A 27,865-nucleotide genomic window follows, 5' to 3' on the forward strand; every position below is an offset into this window, starting at 1 on the left:
TTCCGAAAAAAATTCCTATATTTATTTCAAAGTCATAAAAATAATACACTTCAGAGGACAGAGTATATATTAGGCATTATGGATTTGTATATACCTATACATATAATCTCGTTTACCTTTAATAAAACATTTATTATACCTGTCCAGAAAAATATTTTTTTTTTCACTTTAAATAGAAAAAGTTAGAAATGCTTAGTTCTACCAAACAAGAGCTTATGGCCCAGCAAATACAAGTTCATATGAAATGGAAGTGTAAAATACTGTGAGAGTCTGAATTATTGGTCAGATTGCTGAAGAAATGACATTAACAGACAAAAATACACACTTTTCCTTACATAGAAAAGAAAATTAAAGTTATATAAAAAAAAAAGGAATAAACAAACAATGAATGGTGAACTGTGGAAATAATAAATATTTCAAAAGGTTGAGGAGGATTTGGCCACACTTGAAATGGCACAGGAAAGGCAGGATGCATATATTCCAAATCTTCAAGCTTTAAGGGACACCTAGATCGAAAACAAAAAACACACTTTCAAATGTTGAAAAACAAAACCCATAATGGAAGTCTTGCAATCGACTAATACACAATGCCGTAACTGCCGTTTCTCTGAAATGGTCTGCTGTACGGGGGCGGACATTTTATTATGGGCCGTTTTCATAGCAGCAGAAGCCAGGAGGGAAACCTGAAACGCTGCGCTGACAGGTAAATCTGCGGGACAGGGCCACAACACAGATGCAGCAGCGGCATTACAATAGCCCCCCGGGGCTATTGTTATGCCACTGCCAATACAATCCAGTTATTAATAAGAACAAGATAGGGGAAAAGTGTATAATACAAATTCTGTCTTATTTCTCTGTCTCCCATACTACTCAGAACCGTCTTAATAGCATTGTAGGCACTGGGCAAACCAATGCACCAATTTACAGGATTATTATTATTACTATAACATGCCCCTCCTGTAGTCCTGCACAATGTCTTTAATTGCTTCCATACAAAGAATGACTGTCAGCACTCTGATAAGTGGATAGCTCCAGCCATCCACCAATCAGCATGCTGAGAGTCATTCCCTGTCTGGCTGCAGGCTGGGAAACAGGGAAAGAATGCTGACTGGCCGCTCTAATATTCTCTTCGGTCTCCCTAGAAGCTCAGAAGGCAGATGCTCACAGCCAAATTTGCCCCTGCTTGAAGGCCCCTAGAATTGTCGGGCCCTTGGGCAGCTGCCCACTAAGCCCATAAGTTAAGATTGCCCCGATACTACTCCCATACTACTAACATTATTGTTTGCGCCTTTACGGATATCCAACATTGAAAGGAACAGCTATAGTATATAGCAAGGGTATTTAAAATACAGCACTCCAGCTACTTTGGATCGATACAGCCTGGCAGGCTCTGCCACAGTTACCCTATCAGGGCATGCTGGAGTGTGTTGTTCATGAACATACATAGAGAACAAAAAAAGTTACTCATAGCAACCAATCCTCTTCTAACTGTCGTTTTTCTAGCACAACCTGTAAAATGACAGAGGCCGATACAGATGGAGCAGCTCCCACTCACCCTGCCCGTCTCCCTAAAGCGGAGATGGACAGGGAAGCCGCTCCCAGCAGCCGTGCTGTCAGGGATGCACAAACGTGTGAGACGCTCACGTGTCTCACACGTCCGCCAGCTCCTGTCCACCAGCCTGCACCAGCTCAGGTGGACAAACAGGCAGCAGGTATTCTCCCTTGTGGCTGGCAGGCGCTCCATTTGTACTTTATCGCTTTCCGATGTTAAATACCCCCCTTTTAAGTGCTGCTTTTCTCACAAGTTTATATGGATTGATTTAAAATGATAATTCTACAGTTTAACAATTCAAACTTTAAAACATTACACAAGTAGAAATATCCTATAAATAACAAGAGAATCAGTCTAGAAACCAATCATTTATAAAATCAAGTATTTGGGAAGTAGTAGATGAAAGAGTATAGTAAATAAAAAAAATGATAAATGAATATAATTTTAGATGGGAATTTGCTGAAATGATCAAACTTCATTTAAAAATAAATCCAAGCTGTTCTCCAAAATAGTAGTCACTTTTTCCATATCCTTCTATTTGCTGAATTCCTGCTAGTGTTTTTTCTACTATACAGCTAAGAATAGTTTGGTTGCCATGCAGCAACAAAGCACTAAATTGTGCAATCTGCTGGGCAAATGAGAAATCTTAATGTCAGTTACAGCTATTTTGGACTCTCAGAATATGAAGCAGTTATAGGAAAATGGGTACGCCATTAAGGCCACCTGCACCTCTGAACAACTAAATGTAAAGCTTGTGAGCAGGGCCGTCCTACCTCTATGTCAGTCAGTTTGTTTATACCCAGTTTCCAATTGTAAAGCGCAACAGAATCTGCTGCACTATATAAGAAACTGTAAATATCTGATTGCTTATTTAGTCAAAATAACTGTGTTATTTTGTCAGTCAGTTGCCTTTACTAATGTGCAGTGGTGTAATTATAATGGGTGCGAATATATATAACATTTTTAATTAACATTTTGCAATAGAACAAAAATAATAATAATAATAATAATAATCACAACAGTATCCTACTATGCCCGATAAATGTAATTTAACTGGGTGGCTTTTGGGGATTTTGCCACAGCACTTCTGGCTTTTCTGGGCTAATTAGATATTCCCAAGAGAGCCTATTACCTGCGATCAGAAATCTAGGGTATAGGATATTTGGGTAAACCTACTGTATACCAGGCCTGACCAGCCTGTGACTATCCAGCTGTTGTGAAACTACACATCCCAGCATGCCTTGCCACAGTTTCAGCATTCCCTAATAGCAAAATTGTTGCAAGGCATGCTGGGAAATGTAGTTTCACAATAGCTCGAGAGCCACAGGTTGGCCAGGTCTGACATATATACAGTTGCATACAAGTTTGGGTGTCACTACAATGCAATAGTAAAATAATATAAAAACCAATAGCAAAAAAACACCATATAAGAAGTCTGAGAATGCTCGGTTTTATATTTATTGCAATGCCTCACAGGATGCCCACTTTGATTGGGACCATCTTAACTATTTTACATGTGTTGCTGTACACACACTGAGCGGCTTGCCTCCTGCCCGGCGCCGACAGAGGGGGAGGACGGCGTTGCATAGCGCAGAGCTATGCAAAGCCGTCCTCAACTCCGCTCATCTGCTGGCATAACCAGCAGATGAGCGGCTTTCCCGGGGATGATGCAGGAGCACGCAGCAGCACTCACCGCTCATCGCTGGGGTATACTCACTGGGCGGCTTTGAGCTGAAAGCCTCTCAAACTGGGTGTTTTGAGCTGCTTTCAGCTCAAAGTCGCCCAGTGTGTATGGACCTTAACAGTTATTCTTCAATTGCTCTTTCATGGAACTTGACAAACTTTATTGAACAATATATGGTTCCTCCTATGTGGCTACCTAGACTGTGATGGTTTTCTAAAATCGAACAAGATCTTGATTTGTAATCACACCCAAGACAATTAACTGTCCTCGAAGTAGTAGAGATCGTAAATTATGAATTATAAAAAGGAACAGTAATGTCCATTAATGAGTCACCAGTAAAGGTGATACTGCAAGATTACAATAATAATTCTACAGCTTTTTATGTCCTGGAAAAAAACACTGTTGAACATTTTCTTGGCATGAAATACTCTTATAGTGTAGCGACTTGTGAGGATACTTGAATCGATAGGACTAGGTAAAAACATCACTTTATAATCATAAGCACAATGAAATCTTAATTTTTAACAGTTTTATACAATGTTTGTCCCTGTGGAATGGTGTTAATAAAGCAAGTAACGTTATACATAGTATCTAACTGCACACTGCTGCTTTGGGATAGATTTGTCTGTTTTGTCCTGTTAAGGGGCCTACACACAGGGAGATGCTGAAGCGTTCTGAATGATGCTAGATCGCTCATCACACAATGGTGAGAACACCGGCCCTGACAATGGTGATTATAGATTTATCCAGCATGCTGGATATTAAATCACCAGACAATATCAACACACGGGTCCGTGCATCACTATCACAATTACACATGGAGCAATGTAGGGGCATTTTCGATGAGATGTAGTGAGATCACTTAGAAAATGCCCTAAATCTCTATGTTAGGCCCCATTAGGGTGGCTACCTCATCACAGCAATTAAAGTTTGGGTACTTGTTTAGTTTCACGGAGACAGCATGGCCGCGCGCTACTTCCAGGTTCGGCGCTCGCCAAACTTTCTAAAATAAACTCCATGCCAATGTGGATAGATCATACCCCCACTAACCAGGTTGGCATGGAGTTGATTTTAGATAGTGTGACGAGCGTAGTTTGGGCGAGCGCAGCCAGCCCCGCAAGGGGACTCAGATGCATGGCCATGCTGCCGTCGTGAAACTAAACAAATACCAAAGTTTGAATAATTCTCCATTTTCTGCACCTTGGGTAGCGTGTGTGGGTTTTTTAGTGAGACCATACAGTAGTTGAAAAACACCCATTGAATTCACATATGGATTCATAGCATAATGCAGAGTATAAGGACAGTACCATCTCCCTTCTGCAAACCCTGATCAGTTAGCAGTACTTGGACGTACAGTAGGAAGGCTGGCACTGAAAATACTCCTCTTTGCCTGTTTAACTTATTTGTATGTAAGTGGATTAGACAAAGCCAAGTATTTCCAGTGCCAGCTTTCCTTCCGTACTCCCTGCCTCCAGCTCTCCTGACTGGCAAGAAGAGCCAACAAGCCGTAGTGACTGCCCACGTATGCCAATTTAATATTGGGCACCCTCTAATGCAAGAAGAATACAAAATTATCACCTTTGCAATGCAATGTCCCTCCTTGATGACAGGTCAACTTTAGTCCTAGGCAACCTTATGTAATACTTACACCAGTTAGTGATGCCATATAGCAGCTTCAGAGGAGTGCACATGACCTAGGCTCACGGAATGGATTACTCCCAGCAGGCATTCCAACCAGAAGGGCATCCTTACAAGCATTCTGCATGCAGTACTGCTGGAGCTCTGCAGCTGCCTGAGACACCTGCAATTAAACACAAAATATAAAAACCAAACCCACAGTTCAGCCATATGCATCTTTATTGGGAGAAAGGGATGGAGGTGGCGCTAACCCAAATGGTGCTGGCGTAACACACAAGCTGCTGGTCTCCGGGAGAGGGTGGGCCACCCTCTAATGACAATAATGGAAACAGGGGGTTCCTGAGTCCTGAGTTCGGTTGACAAATTACATATATTGTTTACTGAAAATTCCTCATTTTCCTATACACATATCGCATAGTGTTTCACACTGCACAAATATACCCAGAAATTATATACCATCTCACACTTAGCACAGGGCTCAGAAACCCCCCTGTTTCCATATATTCATCTTTATGCAATGTACGAAATCACAATACCAACAGCAAGCAAAAAAAAAAAATCACTTGATATTGGCAGTCAAGTGTCATTTTCATGTGTGGTATGGTTTTTTTACACTCACAATGTTGACATTAAACATTTTTATTAAGTACCCAAAGAACTACAAGAGTATAATGCAAAGGCAATTGCATGTGAACTAAATGGGGTAAAAGTTTAGAGAAAGAATGGTGAAAACATTATACAAGACAACATTTACAAAATAGTAAGAAGGGGTGGGCGAAGACGGAGAAATGGGAAGGGAGTCTATGCGGTGGCAAGGAACATAGTGTATTCCTGCAGGTCTTTACAAGGAGCAGTGTGAGATGCGCTGTGATGGGTGATCTGGAAACTGTGCAGCACAGTGCAGTGAAGGGCAAAGGGAGTAGTGCTGTAGGGGAATGCCATGGCACTGGGATTCTTGCTTTTGTGACATTCTGTATTTAGAAAATACACATCGGGCAGTAGTTGAAAAGCCAACACTGAAAATCAATAGGGATGTCAGGAACCAGAAACCATTTTAGAAACAAAGACAACCTTTGTCAAAAGCTCAACAATTCTGGGCATAGGAAAACGCAGGGGGGGGTTCTGGTTGCCCAGAATCCCCCCCTTCTCTTGGCAGGTGCCTTAAATTGTGACAATAGCTGGTATAATATGATCAATAGAGCTGCCATCACATCCTGCAGTTTAAGGGAGAGTAGCTGCCAGGAGGAAGAGACAGGAGCCTTACCATGAAGTGGGAGATTGTGAGCTTAGGAAGTGCAGTACTGTTTCTGTTATGTTTCTGTATTTATTATATGTTTAACATTTTTCTGACCACTTATCTTATTTCAATGTTTAAAAGTGCCTATACTAAAGATCATATGTACTGTTAAATATCAATACTGTATTCCATACAGTAACCAGTGTATAAAAACAAAAATTTTGGGGGCTGTTTCCACTCCCCCAGACTCGTACTTACGCCAATGCCCTGCAGAGTGGGAGATTTTGGATTACATTTGGAAACCCCCTCTAAAAATCCTGCATTTGCCACTGCTGGGGCAGGACCACCATATATGGAAAGGCATAGCAGGGTGCAATCCACAACCTTTACAGTATGCTGACCATGTTGCCATTCATAGGTGTTGAAATGTCGACATACCGTCCCCCAGTGGCCCAGCAGTCACTTATCTCACATACTGTACTCCCGACAGCTGCAGCAGCTCCGGTGTGGCTGGGCAGCATCATCTACCTGCCCCACCACCTATCTCTGCTCCAAGGCCCCTAGAACTGGAGGGCCCTAGGCTTCTCCCCAATGTGCCATCTGCAAGCTGTGAAATCTATAACCAGGCAACAATTCTCTTCCCAGTATCCACAGGAATAGTACACTGGGATAATTAGCATGTTTTCTGGCAAAGCAATAAGCAATGGATGGAGTGAAGTAAGCAAGCTCATGTGTCACGGCAGTGTCCTAGTTTTATTTTACAAGACTATTAGAGCACTAAGGATTAGTCATAGCATTGGTTGCACCACTGTGTCTGTATTACCAACTAAACAAATACAAGTCTATTTTAAATACATGAAAATGTTAAATAAAATTTTAGTTACCAGCTAACTCAAAAAGTGTAAGAAAGCTAAATGTAAGGTTGTTATGTTTAGCTGTTAGAATTGTAGCAGCAAACATCAGATTCGGGATAGTTACAGTAAGCCAAAATCCAAATTTTGACACTCTAATTGCAGTATGCAATGCCAAGAGATGAGTCATACCACAAGACTATTTCTGTATAATGTCTCTATAAGGAAAAACGCCTGTTTCAGCCGGACAGCTTACATCGGTTACGGTCTGCAGCACCTAACGCCCTCATGAACAATTATTCCAAACTAGTAACTAGCCGGTCAGAGAAAAGGTTCATTGCAGTGATGTCAGCGCTTCACGCTTCAATTGCTCTGTCAGGAGCAATCTAGTGGCTTCGCCCCATAGAGGTGAGGAGATAGCCTTTTATTATATAGGATAGGACAGCAGTTCTCAAACTATTTTGCTCTGGCACAATAAAATTGTATTACAGACCCCAGAAAGTTACCACAGAACGGTTACACATGTGTGTTCAGCAGACCACACATGCATGGCAGTATTGTGGGGCACAAAATGATGCAAGAAGTCTGAAGTAACAGTCCATTCAACCAGGGCTTCCACTAGGAATTTTGGGGCCCGGGACTAATTTCCAGTCCATATAACTGCAATGCCCGCTCATTTGTTTTATGGTGTACCACATGGCTGTAGACTGTCATATGGTGATTGGGGGTCAACACATTGAGCTCCATCAACTTAAAAAAAAAAGGATGGACACAAATCATGTCTCCAAACAGCATTCTGGCTTGGAGCAAGGTCTAGGTCCATACACACACACTGGGCGATTTTGCCCAACGTGGATGCTGACCAATGATGGGGAAAATCGTTGGCTGAAAAACACACTGTTTTTCACCTGTTTTTAGCCATTTTTCGTGGGGGTGGACAACTTTCTATAGCAGGACGCTATGGAAAGCCATCCACCAGTCGCTCATCTGCTGGTAATATCAGCAGATGAGTGGCCAAGCTAGTGACGATGCAGAAACACGCATAAGTGCTCAACGCAGGCGATACACACTGGGTGGCTTTGGAGCGGAAAGCAGCTCAAAAGAAAAAACTGAATTCAACTCAAAGTCGCCCAGTGTGTATGGGCCTTAAGGTTGCACATATTCCAGGAAATAACAGGAAGTGTATATTTTCAGTAACTACTTATACCGCTTTCAGACCACACTGTGAACACGGGTTATTGCCGTGTTCACGGGGCTTAAACACGGGTGAAGGTGCGGTATGAAAGCGCTACACTCAGAAAACCTGTGTTGAGCAACACGGCTTTTCAACCCTGGTCTCTACCAGGGTTGAACACGGCTCTAACACGTGTTTCTGTGCGGTCAGAAAGGCCCCGACCTGTGTCATCCAACACTGCTGTTTATGAAATGCCGCTATTGGTGGATTCCTGTGAGGTCAGCAGTCTGACCCCGGAAACCAACAAGAAGCACCCTGGAGCTGCGGACCACGGGACACAGGCACCATCCTAGCCTGCGCTCCACACTTTAACAGCCTGCTGTTCCCCACGTTAGAAGCCTATTGTTCCACACTTCTACAGCCTGCAATCCACACTTGTCCAGTGTGTATTCCACACTTCTACAGCCTGCAATCCACACTTGTCCAGTGTGTATTCCACACTTCTACAGCCTGCAATCCACACTTGTCCAGTGTGTATTCCACACTTCTACAGCCTGCAATCCACACTTGTCCAGTGTGTATTTCACACTTCTACAGCCTGCTTTACAGCAATATGTCCTCTCTGGACAGATGAGGAGGTGAGGGAATTGCTCAACATTAGGGATGCTGCTGCTGCAATGCTGTGAACAATCTCCACCCCTCACTTTTATTTCCTTTGTGACATCATTATTGTGAGCCATGAAAAAAGTCAATTTTTAATGACACACATAGGTTTTGCAGGCCGGACAAGGGTTCAGTGTGTAAGCACCAATCCTAGGAAAACCCAGGTTGAAGTGCAGTGTGAAAGGGGTATTTTAAGAGTCTGACACGGCTCTCCACAAGGACAAACCAGTGTTCAAAATGCAGGGTTGGACACGGGTTTGCGGTCTGAAAGTAGTATTAGTTTCAGCTCACTGACACACCCACTATAGTTTGTATGGTTGAATTTGATGACAAACTTTGGACAACACACATAACTTTTTACCAAAACGCACAGGCCACTTTTTTTTTTCTTTTCATACAAGTATATCCTTTTCCGATCACACATCATAGGCCAGATGCACTAAGCTTCAAAAAGCGATAAAATGAAGAATGATAAACATCAGCTCCTAACTGCCATATCACAGGCTGTGTTTGAAAAATTACAGAAATTAGCCGATTGGTTGTATATATGTTATATATATATGTTACTGGGTCACTGGGTTATAAGCCAAGCTATGTGCAACACACAGAGTAACAGTGCCGCGCGCCGCAAAATGGCCGTGGTCATATGATACTACTGGCTGGAATACTGCACGCTGAAGGCACACGGCCAAAATTGATACAGTAATGCCTGTTACGCGTCACACACCCAATACATATGACCCATGCCATAATGCCCATTACACATGATGCCCCACACCATAATGCTCATTGCACCACACAGCTGATGCCCATTACTAATATGCCCCCAGTGCCAGATATCATATGACCCCACAGTGCAACACATATGCCCCCAGTGCCCACATATATCCCCAGTGCCAGATACCATATGCCCCCACAGTGCCACACAAATGCCCCCACAGTATTCAGCAGCAACTCACTGTTAGGTCAGGTCCTCTCGTCCCCCACCGCTGCTGCCTGCTTCTTCCCTGGGGAGGGGAGAGGAGCGGAGCACATCTTCTGTCTCTCCTGCCCCGCCATCCATCTCGTGGGCTGGCTCCTGACTGGCTGCCAGCCGGCGAGCTCTGATTGTTGAGCAGGCGTCACAAAGACACAGGGAGGGGAAGGAGAGACACGCTATGCGCTCCCCTACCAATGCTATTAGCAGTGGCGGGGCGGCGGAGGCCACGCCCCCGCCACATACATATGCGCATTGACCAGTTTTGTTATGGCGGTACGGGGTACCGGCAATATATCTTTTACCGGTACGCCGTATCACCATACTTGCACCACTGTTGAAGGATCACACTGAAACCATTGCTTAGTTTGGTAGATTAATCAAATATGCTTGGAGGATATGAACAAGAGACAACATTTTGGAGGGGGACAAGAGATGAAGATTAGGAAATGGTAGTGATGAGCAATTACAGCAAGAACAACATGTTGAGAATGGGGTGTTCAATTGAATTACTGGTGGAGAAGATATAAAGATAAGATAGTATTATGGCTAAAATGTAGGTGACAGTTGGTGGGAAAACGTTTTTGAAGAGTTTTAAGTATCGGACTGTCCGGAGTAATCCCGGACGGGTAGTGGTAACAACAGCAGGCAAACACCAGTAGACACAAGGTATAGGTGTTGGGTCTGTTAGTAATTTATGTAATGGATGAGGAAACAGTGTCACAAAACAGCTGTTAAGGAACAATGGATTTTTAGTCAGGTGGAAATGTATGAAACCTCACAAAGAGCAGAGAAGTAATCATGTGGAGACAGCACACAACCAGCTTCTAGATTACACTTAGGGGGAAATTTACATTTAGGGAGAAATTTACTAAAGGAAATGTGTAAAAAATAGGTGTATTTGTATCCAGAAATACACTTATTTGTGACATTTTCTATCCCGAAAATATGGCACTTCGTATTGATAGCACATCAATACGAATTGCCATATTTTCGGGATAGAAAATGTCACAAATAAGTGTATTTCTGGATACAAATACACCTATTTTTACACATTTCCTTTAGTAAATTTCCCCCTTAGCGTCATGTAGACTCTATTAAATGATAGGAGGTTTGATACAGCCCCCTTCAGGATTGGGGTTTTCCAATTGGAAAGCAATTATGTTCTATTTTCCTATCCAGTAGATGCTTTTTTGCAATAATCTTATTCTCACCCAGGCTTTTAGCTACAGGGAATTACTGTTCATTTAACTGAACAATAACAATTTTAGAATATTCTCTACATAAACATTTAATTGATATAGAAAAGCCCCAAGCTAAATACTTCCCAGTGAGGTGTGTGGGTGTAGCACACAAAGGGTTGAAATTAAAAGCTGAAAAGCAAGTCTATCCTCCTTTATGGACACAATGCATAAAAAAAATATTAAAAAATAAATAAAAAAAAGTTTTGCTCAGGAAACAAAACCAACATGTTAGTGTTCCTATGAATTAAAATTATTGTGGAGAGAGAGATTCAATCTTAAATAAATAACCCACACAAAACCTCCTAAAAGTAGTCAGCATTAACTGCTATAGTTGTAATGACACATGCCATGCCAGTATAGAACCACAGTGCACATTTTATGAAGCCTCACTATGATACCTTTTTATACTTGAACGCAATTGCCGGCAGGAAATTTGAAAAATCCTGTGGCGCAGGTTTTTTTTTATTCCACTGAAGGACAGAAAACGAGACTCCTGATTTCGAAGTGTTTTCTACTACCTCATAGATGGTCACAGATGTTCACTCTACCGCAGTAAGCTGTCTTCCGAAGTCTCCTTTCCCATTGGCTCCATGCCACACAAGAGCCTGGAACAGACCCCTATGATGGTGCAACCAATGAAAGACCATATGTAGTGTACAGGCTGCTTGTGATTCAACCCGGGGACTGATGGGCATGGCCTCTGAGCGGACGCCTTCACCAACTTGCACAGTCGGTGTGGCTCTCGGGGGGGGGGGGGGGGGGCATGGGAGCGCCCAGCATTTCATGGATGTCCCCAAGCAAATGCAGCCATGATGGAGTGTGCCGGAGCAGTATTCGTCCTGGCACACACAAATAAAAGTCAGTCTTCACTGACTTAGATTTGCGAAACCCGGAGAAATCATTTGATGGTAAGCAACCATTGAATGATTTCTCCATTTCTCCTGCTGCGGGACATGCGAGGGGATGAGTTTTCATAACACATCCCCTAGCATGGTTGCGAGGGGATACGATGGCAGGGGGGGGGGGGGGGCATGTATTCACTGGGGTGGCATCTCTGTGCGCATCTGAGCTTACAAGTCAACCAGAATGAGTACCTTTGTCAATACAATAACAAGTTTATCTCCGATTGGTCCCTGAAAACTAGGAGATTTGTAGCCAATGTGTGTCCGACGTCACCGATGACAACGTTACTGCTGCACAGGCCATAGTTGAGGCAGACATGAGTGTGACTGGGGCCCAGTTAGAGCAAACCTGAACACGGTTTCTGACACTGGGTGCCCCATAGGCAGACACGACATGCTGGCCAGGTTTGATGATGGTTGCTCGTCAGTGAAGATGAATCCTGGACCAAACAGACAGCCCACTGGACCCTAGTTTGCAGAAGAAGTTCTGACATGAATGCAGGACAGCCAAGAAGACGGTGGATGGTTTTGTGCTCAAGACTGTCATCAAGCTACCTTACTACTCATGCAGCAGTGCATCATCACCAAGGTTTGGTATACTAAACAATTCCTGCCACAAGTGGAAGACAATTCCAGGCGCCGGCCAAGAACTCTCACCCGCGTTGCCCTTCTCGATCACAACAATATACCTGCCCAAAAGTGCAGGAAAGTGGTGGTTTGTCTAGCCCAGTGGTAGCCAACCCTAGCCCTCGAGAGCTACCAACAGTTCACATTTTCCAGACAACCTAGCTGCTGCACAGCTGCACTCATTAATCACTGACACATTTTAAAAGATACACAGAAGGAGCTAATTAGCTCACTTGTGATTCTGTGAGGAGACCTGCAAAACATGCACTGTTGGTAGCTTTCGAGGACTAGGGCTGGCTAACCCAGGTCTAGCCCATGAGCACAGTCAACAGCTTGGTCATCCACATTATAGTCTCTTGCAACGTCATGTTCCCACAAATCAAACACAAGGTGGGTAGGAGTCGTTTTGGAGTCACCAGAAGCTGTTGAGAAGACCTACATCCTGGATATAGAATATAGATATTCGGTACTTATGTAGTAACTGGGCTGCCGATTTTGAAATCGGGTCCATCGCATCGCACCCGACCATATCGCATGCGATGCGATGCGATGCGATGGACCCGATTTTTCCATAGGATTCAATGTTAAAATGGACTGAGTCCATTTTAACATGGAATTCAATGGGAAAAAGGGGTCCTTTTCATACCCCTACTATCCAAGTGGGCATGGAGTTGGATATAAACCTGTGGCGAGCGTAGCGAGCCACCGAGCCCGAAGCGTGGCGAGCGTAGCGAGCCCCGCGAGGGGACGCAGAATACCGTCCCCTCGCGGGGCTCGCTTCGCTCGCCACGCTTCGGGCTCGGTGGCTCGCTACGCTCGCCACAGGTTTATATCCAACTCCATGCCCACTTGGATAGTAGGGGTATGAAAAGGACCCCTTTTTCCCATTGAATTCCATGTTAAAATGGACTCAGTCCATTTTAACATTGAATCCTATGGAAAAATCGGGTCATCGCATCGCATCGCATCGCATCTGATTGTATGCCTTAACTTAAGGCATACAATCAAAAAATCGGCAGCCCAGATACTACATAAGTACCAGATATTCTTCTGACTGGTCCAGCTGCTTTTTTTTAATAAAAAAAAAAAAAATGTAATGTTCACTTTGGAAATATAATTTTTTCTGTATCCAGAAATGTATTGCACACTCCTCATATGTTCTTCGCGAATAGATGCTTTGTTATAATATTATTCAGTTTCTAGAAAAACATTTTAGAGCCACATAATTGCTGTTTAAAGTTCTCCAAAATGTGGATTTTGGCCGATATATTCAGCGAGAGATTAAAACTATTTTGGACATCCTTCGTACATTGTGCACACCTAATTCCTGTACTGTGTGTACAGTAAGCAGCACATACTACTGAACTTACATTGCAATCATGTATTCAGCAGATGTAGGGCAAGCTGTCACTGCAAGAGAGGAAATCCCCATTTTTTATTTGGCAGACCTTTTTATAGCATTAACCCAGAAATCTGGATAATTACATGAGCACACAGATACAGTGATTGTATACAGCAGCAGGAAAGACACAGACCTCCAAGTCTCCCGTATGTATCTAAATAGAAATGCCACAGATCAAATCCCATCGTTAATACTAGAACATCCCTCTTGATTCATACTAAATAGGGATTGTAATCTTAAGAAGTAAAGTTTCGTTTCCCTTATTAGACCACATAACATTTTGTAACTTGTTTAGTGTGATGCTACGGGTCTATCAACAGATAGTATCTAAAGCAGGTTTTCACAAGGACAAGTTTAGATCATCATTTCCAATAAGGTCATTAGATTGGTGAGCGGTTGATCCTGGTTCTTATATAGTGTAAACAGAATCAATCATTACAAATACAGAGAAACATTCATTAATTGGCATCCAACAAATTAACCCTAAAATGACTGTGTGCGTGTACATGTGGTAGGGAATATAGATTGTAAGCTCCACCGGGGCAGGGACTGATGTGAATGTTCAATTATTCTCTGTAAAGTGCTGGGGAATATTTGCACTATATAAGAAACTGGTAATAAATAAATCAAATTAAATGAAGGAATGTATGTATTAAACTATAATTCTTCATTGCACGAGTGCTGGAGAATGACCACAATGGCAGAATCATGCAAATGACAGCACTCGGTGCGACAAGTCCACCACAGTGTGCTATTATAGTGGTGCTGATTGTTTTTATATTTATCTTGTGATCACAATGCTGCTATTACAGGATATTTGTATTTTGTCCAATGTCAAACCTGCAGGAGAAAAACGCCATACATCAACTTTGCAGCTGCTATTTTCCCAGAAAGAAAAGAGAGCACACTAAAGGTCTAATCAAATTACATTGTACATATTGTAATCTATAGCAGTAGGTCTAGCACTGTAAACTGATGTCTAAATGGATAAAAGCAAACACCTGATTGGCCTACTTTCAGTATGCTTGTACCCCCTAAGAAAAGATGTGTAATTGGACTAATACTGGGTAGTAGATTGACTAAAGCTTCTAAAAATGAAAAGAGGTGATTTTGCCCATAGCAACCAATCAGATTCTGCCTATTATTTCTCTATTGCATCCTAGAAAATGATAGATAGAATCTGATTGGTTGCTATGGGCAACATCACCTCTTTACATTTATAGAAGCTTTAGCAAATTTACCTATAGAAGGCAAGTACAATGGAATTTATGGCATTATTTCACTACAATACTTAATTTTAGACACAGTAGTGGTAAACTATTCTATTCTTTGCTGGCAGGGCAGATCACAGGCTATTTCAGAGCCCTTGCCCCTACACCTGCAAAGTCATAAATGCCGCCCATAGGTTCGCATATTGGAATGCAAACTTTCTGGGCGGTAAAAGCTAATATACTGGGTCACCTCAGTCTTCTCCACCATGGTCAACTCCACCCATTTCTGAGAACAGGTCCCTCCCTATTCAAAATCTGCATTTGCCCCTGGGTTTGTCCGAACAGCTGATATATACGCTATAGAACAGGGGTAGCCAATTCCAGTCCTCGAGAGCTACCAACAATTAATGTTTTCCAGGTCTCCTCATAGAATCACAAGTGAAGTAATTAGCTCCACATGTGGATCATTTATAATGTGTCAGTGAGTAATGAGTGCACCTGTGCCCCCAGCTAGGTGATCTAGAGAATGTGAACTGTTGTATCTCAAGGACTGGAGTTGGGTACCACTGCTATAGAGCATTGTGTGCTCAGCTTTGGTCTATTTATACCCCATTTACACCAAAAACCTGGATCTGACCTGGTATTTGGAACACTGTACCAAACCGGGTGGTACCCGGGATTTGCCCCACTTACACTACTGTGCTGACCAGGAATATTCTCGGGTTGGCACCATTTACACTGCACACGGGTGCAGGGGGTGGCACATGGAGATGACATCTCCAAGCCCGGGACCGCCGATCGCCATGCTGGAGGCAAGCCCAGTACCAAGATAAGCTGCTAGGCTGACCTCAGCCTCCGTGCACCCCCAATCCCCTGTAAGTGAGGTGAATGCATCCTTTCACCTCATCCCTGGCTCCGCTGCTGTCTGCACAGTACAGCAGACTGCAGCAAAGGCTGTATGCGTCCCCTGCCCAACTTCCATACTGACCGCAGGACGCCAAGGTCAGGAAGTTGGGCTCTCCCATTGGTGTCAACAGGAGCCAGGTCAGATGACCAGACATACCCATTTACACTGCCCCATATGGATCTGGATAGGATTCCTGGGAAAATGGACCTGGGTGTTTTTTTCTGCTACCCCATTTATACCACCGCTAACTCGGGTAAAAGAGGCAAAAACCCTGTTTTTTGCGGTGATGTAAAAGGGGTATTATTGTAATTGGAAGCAACTATATACAACCATTTCTGGTTCATTGTGACGGATACATAAATATTTATTCTACTCTATCTGTAGACAAACAATCACTAGACTTGGCAATGGGAGATAGGTGGTATGGGATGGGTGCTGCCTTCAGGTTACAGTTATATTTTAACGAAACATATAAAAAGGCAGATAGCTCATAATTTCTAGACAGGAAATCCAAAGCCAACCAAAGAAAGGGTAAAACTTAGGGGGTGATTCTGTATGGTTTACAAAAGCAACCTCCTTCTTTAATGGCCAAAACCCTGTGCACTGCAGGTTGGGCAGATGTAACATGTGCAGACAGAGTTACATTTGGGTGGGGTTTGTTCAAACTGAAATCTAAATTGCTGTGTAAGAACAAAGCAACCAGTATTTACACTGCACAGAAACAAAATAACTCACTCAAATGTATCTTTGCACATGTTACACCTGCCCCACCTGCAGTGCACATGGTTTTGTCCATTAAAGAAGGAGTTTGCTTTTGCAAACCAACCTGAATCACCCCCTTAGTATACTTGACTGCCATGTGTTACACCCCAAAAATGGAAAAGTAGCTCTTGTTCAATGTTAAAGATTATCAATGCTGTAGTGGATGCTAAAGTTAAGTCAACAATCTACCAACGTTGCGGTAAACTTGCATGGACGGAAGTAGTCCAGCATGTCCTAATTCTGTTTTGGCGCCCACCATTTGCCAGGTCTCAGGTAATTAGTTTACCCAGAAAATGAGAGCTAGTGAGGAGGACCCAGGTAGGGGGCCATGACCTGCATGTTGGGCACCACATAAGTCCATAACTCCTTGTGGGCGCTCCTAGTGAAAACCACCAACATGTTCTGGACCATTCCAACCACTAACACTAGTATTGATCTTCTTCATAGTTAATGTACAAGCAACATATTAAGCAACGGGAATACCAAGTCCATAACGCTACTTCTGAAGGCACCCAAAGATCTCTGCTGGAACCACAAAAACCTGGCGCTGTGGCACAGTACTTGTTCTGCTGGCCTTTACTGACTATTGAAAATGGATGTAGTCTATAAGAAAAGACTAAAGAAGAACCAAAAAGATTTTTGGGGCACGCTTGATATGATATAATGAAATATAATGGATGTACAGATGATGTAAGGATAAAACGTAACTTTTAATAAGAAGCTTTTAATACTAAAATAATTAAATATATATGTAGGAACTTATTTTAGTATTAAAAGCTACGTTTCATCCTTACATCATCTGTACATCCATTATATTTCATTATATCATATCAAGCGTGCCCCAAAAACCTTTTTGGTTCTTCTGTAGTCTTTTCTTATAGACTACATCCATTTTCAGTAAATACTCTGAACTTTATTTGGGAGCACCACCAACCGTCAATTGCCAGTCAGGGTTTTTCCCGTATGGCCTTTTTCTTATGTTGGTTCATACCAATTATTACCGCTCAATTTGCACCGATTAATTGTCTCCAAAGCCTGTGCCAACCCAACCCCTATCTCAATCTTTACTGACTATTAAATTATAAGGATTCAGTATGAAATCCCGGCGGTCGGGATCCCGGCGTTCAAAATCCCGATGCCGGAATCCTGACCGCCGCTGCGCTCGTCACGCAGCGGGCCCGGTGCCTCGCTACGCTCGGCACATTAATTTATTCTCCCTCCAGGGGACACCCACAAAGGGAGAAAGTGTCGGGATTCACTGGGATTCTGAATGCCGGGATCCCGACCGCCGGGATTTTAACTGCATCCCAATAACAACAAGTCTCTATTTGCTATTTATACCAAGCACTGGAATAGACGAATGCAAAAAAGTATCTATGTTATTATGATTGGTTCTCTGTTTGTTTCTATTTATCCTTTTTGTATATAGTGGTTTCCAAACTGTGTGCTATGGCACCCTGGGGTGCCTCAGGGTACTTGCAGGGGTGCCCTGGGTTGGTGGTCCAGAACCGATTCAAATTATTTATGGTCAATGTAATAGGCAAAATGAGTGCTTGTGGCTTACAATTAGAACAATATGTGTATAAACAGAAGTCAGTCATGTTCCTCACCCTAATAGGTGACATAAGCACAACTTATTTAATTTAATATTTTTTTCTGAAAGTCGCGGTACCCATGATACTCTAGGGTATCACGATTCAAAATAGTTTTGGTACCCCTGGTATATATCCATATCCCTTTGATACTAAAGCACGGTTTATCATTAATATTTTCTAGTTATAACAATAGGCACTGGGGCTACTGAACGGTGTACCAGTTTCAGTGAGGACCAATCTGCCATAGTCCTGTGTTTATAAATAGGCATAATTGGCCAAATCCATAAATACTACAAACTCTACTGTCAGACATAAAGATGTCATCACAGCTCTTAATGCACAAAAACCTGTGCCACTTTATTGTATAGGACAGGCATTCCAGGTTTTGTAGATATCCAGGCTTGAGCACAGGTGACAATTAGTATCTGAGGGATTCTGATTAAACCATCTGTGCTGAAACCTGGATATCACTAAAACCTGCACTGTTGGTGTGCCTTGAGGACAGTGGTTGGGAATGCCTGGTATTGGAGGACTATACCTACATTCCATGTTTAATATGCTCTACTATGAGGGCTTCACTTTTATGTACTAGTCTCATTTGCATATAGGCACATCATAGGTTTGTACATTGTGAACATATTTCCAGTTACTAAGCCACAACAGTACAGATGTGTCCATATACACCTTATCTCAAATCCAGCCAACATGCCCCGTTTGGCACACCATGCATCTTTGTGGAACTGCTGGTGCTACAGAAGCACAAGGCAAGTGTACCCTGCACACTAATAGTGGATTTGCATTCTATAGCTGTACGACAAATACATTAATCAGAGGGGAAAAAGGGCAGGAGACTGGGGACCAATAAGCCTCACCATGCATCTGAGTTTACACTGCCACAACTGCAAGGAAAGTGAAAATCCTTAGTCCACAGTATACTACAAGTTTGTCGTTGAGTGAATGCAGGGAGGAACATGAAAGTACAAAAACACACTCTCTGTGGTGTGCCATCTAACTCCAGATACACATTAGACCAGCAGTTGTTAAACTATGGGTCGAGACTCCAAAATGGGTTGCGACAAGCTCAGCATAGGGTCACAACTCCACGTTGTTGACCATCAGGCTCAAGGCTCCTCTGATCTCAAAGTCAGTGATTCAAGGAGTCATAAATAAATCAGTTGAATTGTCTTTTACTTTACAGACTCTTCACATAAATATATTATAAAAAACATGCAGGGCAGGGACTCCAACTTAAGCTCATTTTATGCAATTGTGTAGGAAATGAAGTGATTGCATAGCGGTCACTTCACTTCTATTTTTTGACTGCAATGCTGATGTGCCTGTGTGGTCTGCTGGCTACACGTGTTGAGGCCATTCTATGGTAACTTGCTGGGGTGCTGTAGGAGTATAGCTGTCATTAACGATCTATCGAGGATTGTCTGTTCTCACAGCACTCTTCTTGCATTTCAATTATAGCTCTTTTACTCACCTACCATCTATACCTTCATCTATTCTCATTCACTTCCCTATATCTCAGCTGTATTGTGTACTAAGAAATGTGCTTTAATTGTGTTACGTCTAGTTCTGTGGACTGTACTAGTACTGTTCTAATGTGTTCTATATGTACGGCGCTGCGTACCACTTGTGGCGCATTATAAATCAAAGTATAACAATAATGTAGAAACACCAGAGAGAGTGCACATCATTAACAATGTAGTGAGTACAAATTAAAGGATATGCACAAAATATTATTAACGATATCCCTAGAGTGCATATTGGGTACTTATGTAATATCTGGGCTCCCGTTTTTCTTATGAGACCGCATCCGCTCGCCACGCTTCCGGCACGGTGGCTCGCTGTGCTCGCCACACTATATAAAATCAACTCCATGCATAATTGGATAGTAGGGGTATGAAAAAATGGGGTGCATTTAACATGGGAGCCCAGATAATACATAAGTACCGCATATTGTTTAAAAAATCTCATGTAAGGTGTACCCAGCTTAAGATGCACTACTTGCCACAAAAATAATATGGCCTTGTCCATTCATACTTGGTGTCAGCAGAGATTTAACATAATTGAGTACCTGCCCTAATATCTATACATTCTTTAACGACAGATTTGAGAAATTAGGTGATTTGCAGATGGAGTAGATTGAGTAGTCTAATTTGTCTGCATTCCACACAATGTCCAACACTACAAGCATTGTTCTATTAAAAGGAGCTATGCTCCAAAATGGTAGTTCCATGCCACATGAATTGCTACACTTAACGAATGATGTTGGGCAGACACTCTGAGCACTTGGTTTAATATCCAGTGACCTGATCAAAGAGAGAGACAGGGTACAGTATTTGCCACTTTAAATATTACATTTGGTAAATTCCTTCATTTTAATAGTACACTGTAGCACTTAGCAGGGTTCCATGCACCTAAATAGCCAGAACCCCTGCCAATTACCTTTAGCCCTACTCACTACCTGGATCAGGAGAAATCGGAGACCAGACTACTTTTGGTAAAAATTGGGGTACTGTTCGAAGAACAGCCCTGTCATCATGAAATATAAGGAAAGGAGACTTGCATGACAATGCTCCCAACTCCGATACTCTCTTTGCTGACGCAACCGCCAACAAAAATACAAGCTTCCATGTAAGGAACTTAAGGTCAGCCGACCTCAACGGCTCAAAAGGCGCCTTTTGAAGACACTCCAGAACCAGCGATAAATCCCATGGAGCCACTGGTTGTTTGTAGGGAGGTTTCAATAGAGAAACCCCTTGCAGGAAAGTTTGCACCTCCGGTAAGAATGCTATCCTTTTCTGGAAATAAATCGACAAGGCCGAAATCTGTACCTTGAGTGACTAAAGGCTTAACCCAGACGAGAAGCCATCCTGCAAAAACTCCAGCAATTTAGAAAGTCGAAATTGCAATGTGTGCGACTTCTGCCTTTCACACCACCTAATATAGGTCTTCCAGACCCTACAATAGTTTGCCGAAGACACTGGCTTCCTAGCTTTCACCATGGTGTTAACCACAGCCTCCGAGAACCCCTTATTCTTCAAGATGGCGGTCTCAATAGCCAAGCTGAATCCAGGTGTAAGAACGGCCCTTAGCTTAACAGGTCTGACCTCAGAGGTAGACGCCACGAGTCCACAGACAATCTCTGAAGCCTCGAGTACCAGGACCTCCTTGGCCAATCTGGGGCCACTAGAATCACCGAAATTCCTTGGGACTGAACTCTTTTCAATACCCTCGCCAGCATTGGAAACGGCGGGAAGACATAAAGCAGATTCCCCTCCCAGGGGATAGTCATTGCATCCACTGCTTCAGCTTGTGGATCTCTCGTCCTGGCATAGAACCTGGGCACCTGATGATTGAAGCTTGATGCCATCAGGTCCACATCCGGAGTTCCAGGATGTTGATGGGCAAGGCAGACTCCTCCGAGGTCCATAAGCCCTGAAGGCGTAGGTCCAAAACCACCGCCCCCCAGCCCCTGAGACTGGCGTCGGTAGTCACTACCAGCCAGTCCCAAGACTGCGGAGACCGACCCCACTGAAGGGAATCCACCTGCATCCACAATTTTAGAGAAGACCGTGTCTCTGGAGACAACACTATGTGCTCTGACTTCATGGTGTGAGTATTTCCTGACCAAGGTGTCAGAATGTCCCACTGAAACACTCGAGAGTGGAACCTGGCAAACTGTAGCATCTCGAAAGTCGCCACCATTTTCCCCAACAGTTTGAGACACCTCCAAACCGATGGACTCTGAGGCCCCAGGATCTCCCGCACCAAGGTGGCTATGTCCCTGGCCTTTGTTTCTGGCAGAAATACCCGATGTAGATGGGTATCCAGGACAACGCCCAGGAATTGGATTCTCTGTGACGGCACAAGCTGAGACTTTTGTAGGTTTAAAAGCCATCCGTGAGTCTGCAAAAAACTGATGGCCTCTGCCCAGTGACTCTGCAACTTCTCCGCCGACTCTGCTTTGAACAGCAGGTTGTCTAAATACGGAATCACCGTGATCCCTTTCAGGCGGAGAGCAGCCGCCATTACAGACATAGTTTTGGCGAATACCCTTGGCGCTGTGGCCAGACCGAAGGGCAACGCCTGAAATTGCAAATGCAGGTCTCCTATCGCAAACCTCAAGAGAGCCGGATGCTCCGGATGGATAGGGACGTGAAGATATGCGTCCTGAACATCCATGGACGCCAAAAATTCTCCCTGGTCCAAGCTTAGCAGCACAGACCGTAGAGATTCCATCTTGAAATGGTCTACCCACAGATGGAGATTCAAAGACTTTAGATTTAAGATTGGTCTGAAAGACCCGTCTGGCTTGGGCACCAAAAACAGTGTGGAATAAAAGCCTTTTTTCCACTCCGCTCGAGGGACCGGGATCACCACACCATTCTCTAAGAGATTGAGCAGCCCCCAAAAGAGCAGCCCGGAGCCGAGACTCCTTTGGTAGTGGTGTAGGAATGAATCTTCTCGGAGGAAGACCTTTGAAGGGAATTCTGTAACCCTGGGATATAATGTCCAACACCCAAGGATCCCGGCCCAACAATGCCCAAGTGCCCCGGAACCATCTCAGACGCCCCCCCACTCTGACCACCGTCGGGATAATTCCTGGGTAGTCATGCTGAGGGCTTGTCCTCAACTTTGGTGCTTGGTTTCCTATTAAAGGAACCAAACTTTGACTTAGGGGCCTTGCCCCTGGAGGACTGAAATTTTCCCCTAAAGGACTGTCCACGAAAGGACGCACCCCCTCTCGGGGAGGGCCGAAAGGACGGCCTAAAAGCAGAAAACCTTGAGGCCTGTTTAGCTGCAGGAGCAGGCAGGAAGGTACTTTTGCCTCCCGTGGCCTGCTTAATAATCTCTTCCAGCTCTGAAGCAAACAACAGCTTTCCTTTAAAAGCTAAAGCCTCTAAGGCCTTTTTAGATTCATTATCCGCCTCCCAGGCTTTAAGCCAAAGCACTCTCCTGGCATTGACGGACACTGTGGAAACTCTGGAAGCCATTTTGAGAGCTTCCTTCTCAGCCTCAAGCACATACTCCGCAGCTGCTTTAAGCTTCTCAGCAAGCAGCAACACACATGGATCAGCATGTAAAATTGTACACAGATTATTGGCCCACACAATCATGGCCTTAGAGACCCAGGCTGATGCTATAAGCGGGCGTACAGTGAAGCCTACCCCCTCAAATATTGCCTTGAGGTTACCTTCCAGCTTTTTGTCTACGGGGTCCTTAAATGCTGCCCCCCCCCCCATGACAGGTAGCTCCGTGGCTTTAGAAAGCCGAGCCACAGAAGCATCCACCACCGGAACTTTTTCCCAGAGGTCTGCATGAGCCTCAGGCATGGGGTATAGACTTAAAAATCTCTTAGGCATCTGCAGCCTTTTATCGGGCGTTTTCCAAGCCCATTCCAATAGATCCTGTAAACCTTCATCCGCAGGGAAGGTAACAGTCTCCTTAAGCTGCCGTTTAAAAACACCCTTTGCAGGAGTTTTATTCTCCACAGACAAATTCAAAGCCTGCTTAACAGCAGTAATCAAGTCCTCCACCCCTGAGGCTGAGGACTCTTCAGAATCATCACCCTGATCCCAGGGGATGTCTGTGTACTCTCCCTCCTCATCAGCAACAAGCAATGGCACTGAATAAGACCTTTTAGGGGTCCCCACAGTATCACCATCAAATTTGTCTAACAAATCATTAAACCTGCTGATCCCTTTTGCAGTATCATGCATGACCTGTAAGAAGCTAGGATCTGCCTGGGTCAGAGGCAAGGAGCCAGAGGACTGCTGAGATGATGAACTAGGTCTCGGGGAAGCTACCAACACATCACTCTGCCTGTCCAGCAATTGCGCTAAGGCATTCACAGACCTGCCCAGGGCACTGGCCCACGCACGCTCCGATTGCTCTACCCTCCTCTGGGGTTCACTCCCCATGGGTCTCACAGCAGCGCAAGTAATACACAAGCCCCCCTTGGCCATCTGCTCAGGGGCAAATTTCAGTGTACAAACAATGCAAGCGCTCAATGCATTAAGGGCTCCCTCCCCCAAAGCCACAGACTGTTGCTCAGACATGATGTTCTACAAATAACACAGTCACAGCGCACACTGTACAGGAGTTTTATACAGAGCCAATGTACTCAGTCACTTATCTGTCTGAAGCCTTCAAAAGTGGGGAAACGATGCCCAGGAAATCCAATCACTCTGCCAGGATCTGTCAGCCAGCTCAGCTCCGCTGCAAGCGTTCCGAATGGTGCCAAAACAGAGTGAGGGAAGAGACCAAGTCCCTGCTGCTGCGGGGTCCGTGGCTTTTGGCGCCAACAACCCCCAGACAGCCGCTCCCATTGCAGGATCTCCAAGTTCCAGTGTCTCCCCCTCTGCTGGGGACCACTTGGAACATGCCTGTAACACACTGCTGTCCTCTCATATAGGAGCTCAGTGTGTAACCTCCGCAGAAAATGGCCGCCGCCATCACGGAGCGCCTGTCCCCCATGATCCCCACCTAGCGTGAAGCCAGTTTCAGAGCGCTCCGGAGCCCAGGCAGCTTCTTAATAGAAGCTGTAAGCGCTGCACGAGGAGACCAGACAGCGTCTCCCCTGTGCACAGTGAGCTGACAGGACTCGCTTCTGTCAGCTCCTGTTGCGCTGTCAGTGTGAGGATTTAGTGAGAATCCTCACACTGTGCCTACCTAGCTAGTGTAAAAGTTAATAAAATAAAAAACTCCTAACTAACTCTAATCCTTCGGCTGCTCCAGCAGCCCTTTAGAATAGCACCCACTCCAGTGGGCACGTAACACGAACTGAGGAATCTGGGATGCAGAAGGGAGGAGCCTACCCTCCAAAAGCTTTAGGATAGGTGCCTGGCTCCTGCGGACCCTCCTACATCCCAATGTTGAGCTGTGTCACCAGGACCATTGAAAGAGAAATTATGTTATGTTAGTGTTCCCTATTTTTTTGAGCAGTGTACTTACCAGGGCTGGCCTGACCATTACTCGGCCCCAAACAGCCATAGAGACTGCGCTGGCCTCATTTAAAATGTGTCTCCAGCCGCAAGTCAACAAGAGCTTGTGGACTGGCAAGCCAAATCAAAAGTATTGGCTTCTGATTGGCAATTGGACCTCATTCTCCAATTGGTTTGAGAGCCAGTGCCACATTTGAAATGGCCACCCACTACCACGTGATTGTCCCCATTCCAGCTGCTGAACCGATACCTGGAAACAGTCGTGCAGCCTGCCCATCTGGGAGTCACAATTCCCCATATCTCCCTTGTGACTGGTCTGCTTTCATCATAAGAGTGCCTCCTGCTGCCCTCCTACTTCAGCCTCCATGGACAGAGACCCTGAGAGAAGTCTGCCGAAACTGAGTACCAGTATTGTACAACTTATATCAATGGGCCTGATTTGAACACAGAGGCACAATCCAGACACTGGGGGGGAAGTTGGAGTCTGGCCACACAGGTGCTTCTGTATCTACAGGGGAGGGGGGCTGGATGACATACAATATCATTCAGTGTGTTTGCACTATAGATCATTTGCACAGGAGTTAAAGAGGAAATTGTAGACAATACTGCATAGTGTGTAGGAACATTAACACACAGTTCCGATCACAGATGCTATGCATGCAGCTGGGTAAAGATGTATCCGTCCAATCTGTCTGGTGTCAGAGAATGATCTGCTAAAGTATGGGAGCAAATGGGACTATGTAAAAACAGGACCCGGACTACACTCCGGACAGGACATCAAAATCTGCAGTCCGGAGCTTGTAGGGTCCGGTCCGGGGGGTGTCTTGTCCGGGGCGGTCCCTGTGATATCTATCACCAGGGACATGGGGGAGGGGAGATTACAGGTGGTCCGGACCATCCGGTTTTTGCTACATGCCCGGACCATACAGGGTGGCTTTATACAACCCCTCCTCCTCTACCTGGTGACAGGTGTGATAGGCAGCCCCCCACTCCCCGGACAGGACACCCCCTGGACTGGAGCCTACAAGCTACAAAATGCAGAGTTTGATGTCCGGTAGGTTTGTCCTGGTCCGGTTTTCACCCATACCCGGAGCAAATCACAAACAAATATTCCCAACATGCCCCTCTCCAGGAGACACAATGCTCAGTTTCTGGACTTCCCTTTTAATTTATGATTGCCATCACCTGTTTATTGATAAGAAATGTGTTTCAACACAGGTTATAGCAATCATAAATTAAGAGAGAAGTACAGGAACAGAACATTGTGTCCTTCCTAGAGAGGGTCATGTTGGGAGGTATGATCAAATATTTGCTACTAAACGCTGGAAAACAGACAATGGCCAGTCACACAAATTGGTTAAATCATATTGCTTTAACAAATGTATCCAAAACAATCATTTATTATTTTCATTTTTTACCAGAGTTTGGGAGTGAATGGTTGATCCTCATATGCTCCCATATATTACCAGATTTTTGTTTACACTGGGCAGATTGGACAGATAAAAATGTAGGCATGTACCCAGATTTACTGTAGATTGGTCTGCCATGAGCACTGTAACTGGCTTTACCATAGCAAAGATCACTATACAGGATGAGTGCTGATATTCAGCTCATTATTCCAGACTGGAAACAACAACACCAAGTACATAGAGCAGTGGTTCCCAAATGTGGTCCTCAAGGCACCCGATCAGTCCAAGTTTTAGGGAAATCTCAGCTTGTTCACAGATGGTAGAACCATGCTGGGTGAACTATTAATGATGTCACCTGTGCATAAGCAGGGATATCCTGGACGGTTGGGGTGCCTTGAGGACCGCACTTTAAAACCTCAGACACGCAGCAATAACTGGTAGCCTGCAAGAGATTAAAGAAGTGACTTCCATAATGTTATGAAGACAGACCATTATACAGCATAGAAGTGATTAATAAGTACACTTCATGACCGGTTTATGAATAGCTTACTGCAGATTGCTTTCTTCGTATGCATTTGATCTGGATTTTAGGACAATGTAAAAATATAGCAGCATTAACCTCAAATCTTATTAAAATGTTTCAAACAATAATTGAAAAAGTTCTAAAAAAATAAATAAAACGTAACAGTTAAGGAAAGAATCTTTAACAACTTGGTTTACAACCCTTGCATAGTCCCTCCCGATGAGAACAACATCTTTTTTCTACACATCAGCTGAGTAGAATTACCTTGATCCTCTCCACACTCGCCTCCAGCTTTAATTGCTCCACCAGCCGCTGCATGGTGCTCAGGTTAGAGTTTGATGACATCTTTATCCAGATGAGCAGGAGTTTGGTTAGGGGGAGAAAGTGCTCCCTGCTCCTGCTGCTGCTCCTGCTGCTGCTGCTGCTGCGAGTCCAACAGATAGTAGTGTACTCCTGATGCTGCTGCCTGGACGGATCTAAGCAGGAAATGATCTCACAAGCAGCTAAACTAAGATCCTAGCCCTCCTACCCATCCAGCACAGAATTGCTGAT

The 27,865-nt window shown here is 44.2% G+C and overlaps 1 protein-coding gene across 1 annotated transcript; it reads right to left on the reverse strand.

Moving 5' to 3' along the window:
- Positions 1–27,865, reverse strand: GNG10 (G protein subunit gamma 10). The gene is made up of 3 exons (XM_083179574.1): positions 27,578–27,865; positions 4,885–5,037; positions 1–506 (listed from the first exon to the last, which is right to left on the reverse strand). The coding sequence occupies exons 1-2, from the start codon at positions 27,656–27,658 to the stop codon at positions 4,912–4,914; spliced, it is 207 nt and encodes a 68-aa protein (XP_083035700.1). The 5' UTR covers positions 27,659–27,865; the 3' UTR covers positions 1–506; positions 4,885–4,911.

Source organism: Crinia signifera, chromosome 1 (assembly GCF_055691185.1).
Source record: "Crinia signifera chromosome 1, ASM5569118v1, whole genome shotgun sequence".
NCBI lineage: Eukaryota > Metazoa > Chordata > Amphibia > Anura > Myobatrachidae > Crinia > Crinia signifera.

What these genes read in the sequence shown, in the direction of transcription:
- GNG10 (XM_083179574.1), bottom strand. Translation starts at nt 27,658, where the DNA reads ATGTCATCAAACTCTAACCTGAGCACCATGCAGCGGCTGGTGGAGCAA. An exon ending in CGAGTGTGGAGAGGATCAAG is followed by an intron (nt 5,038 to 27,577) that starts GTAATTCTACTC and finishes GTTTAATTGCAG; the next exon opens with GTGTCTCAGGCAGCTGCAGA.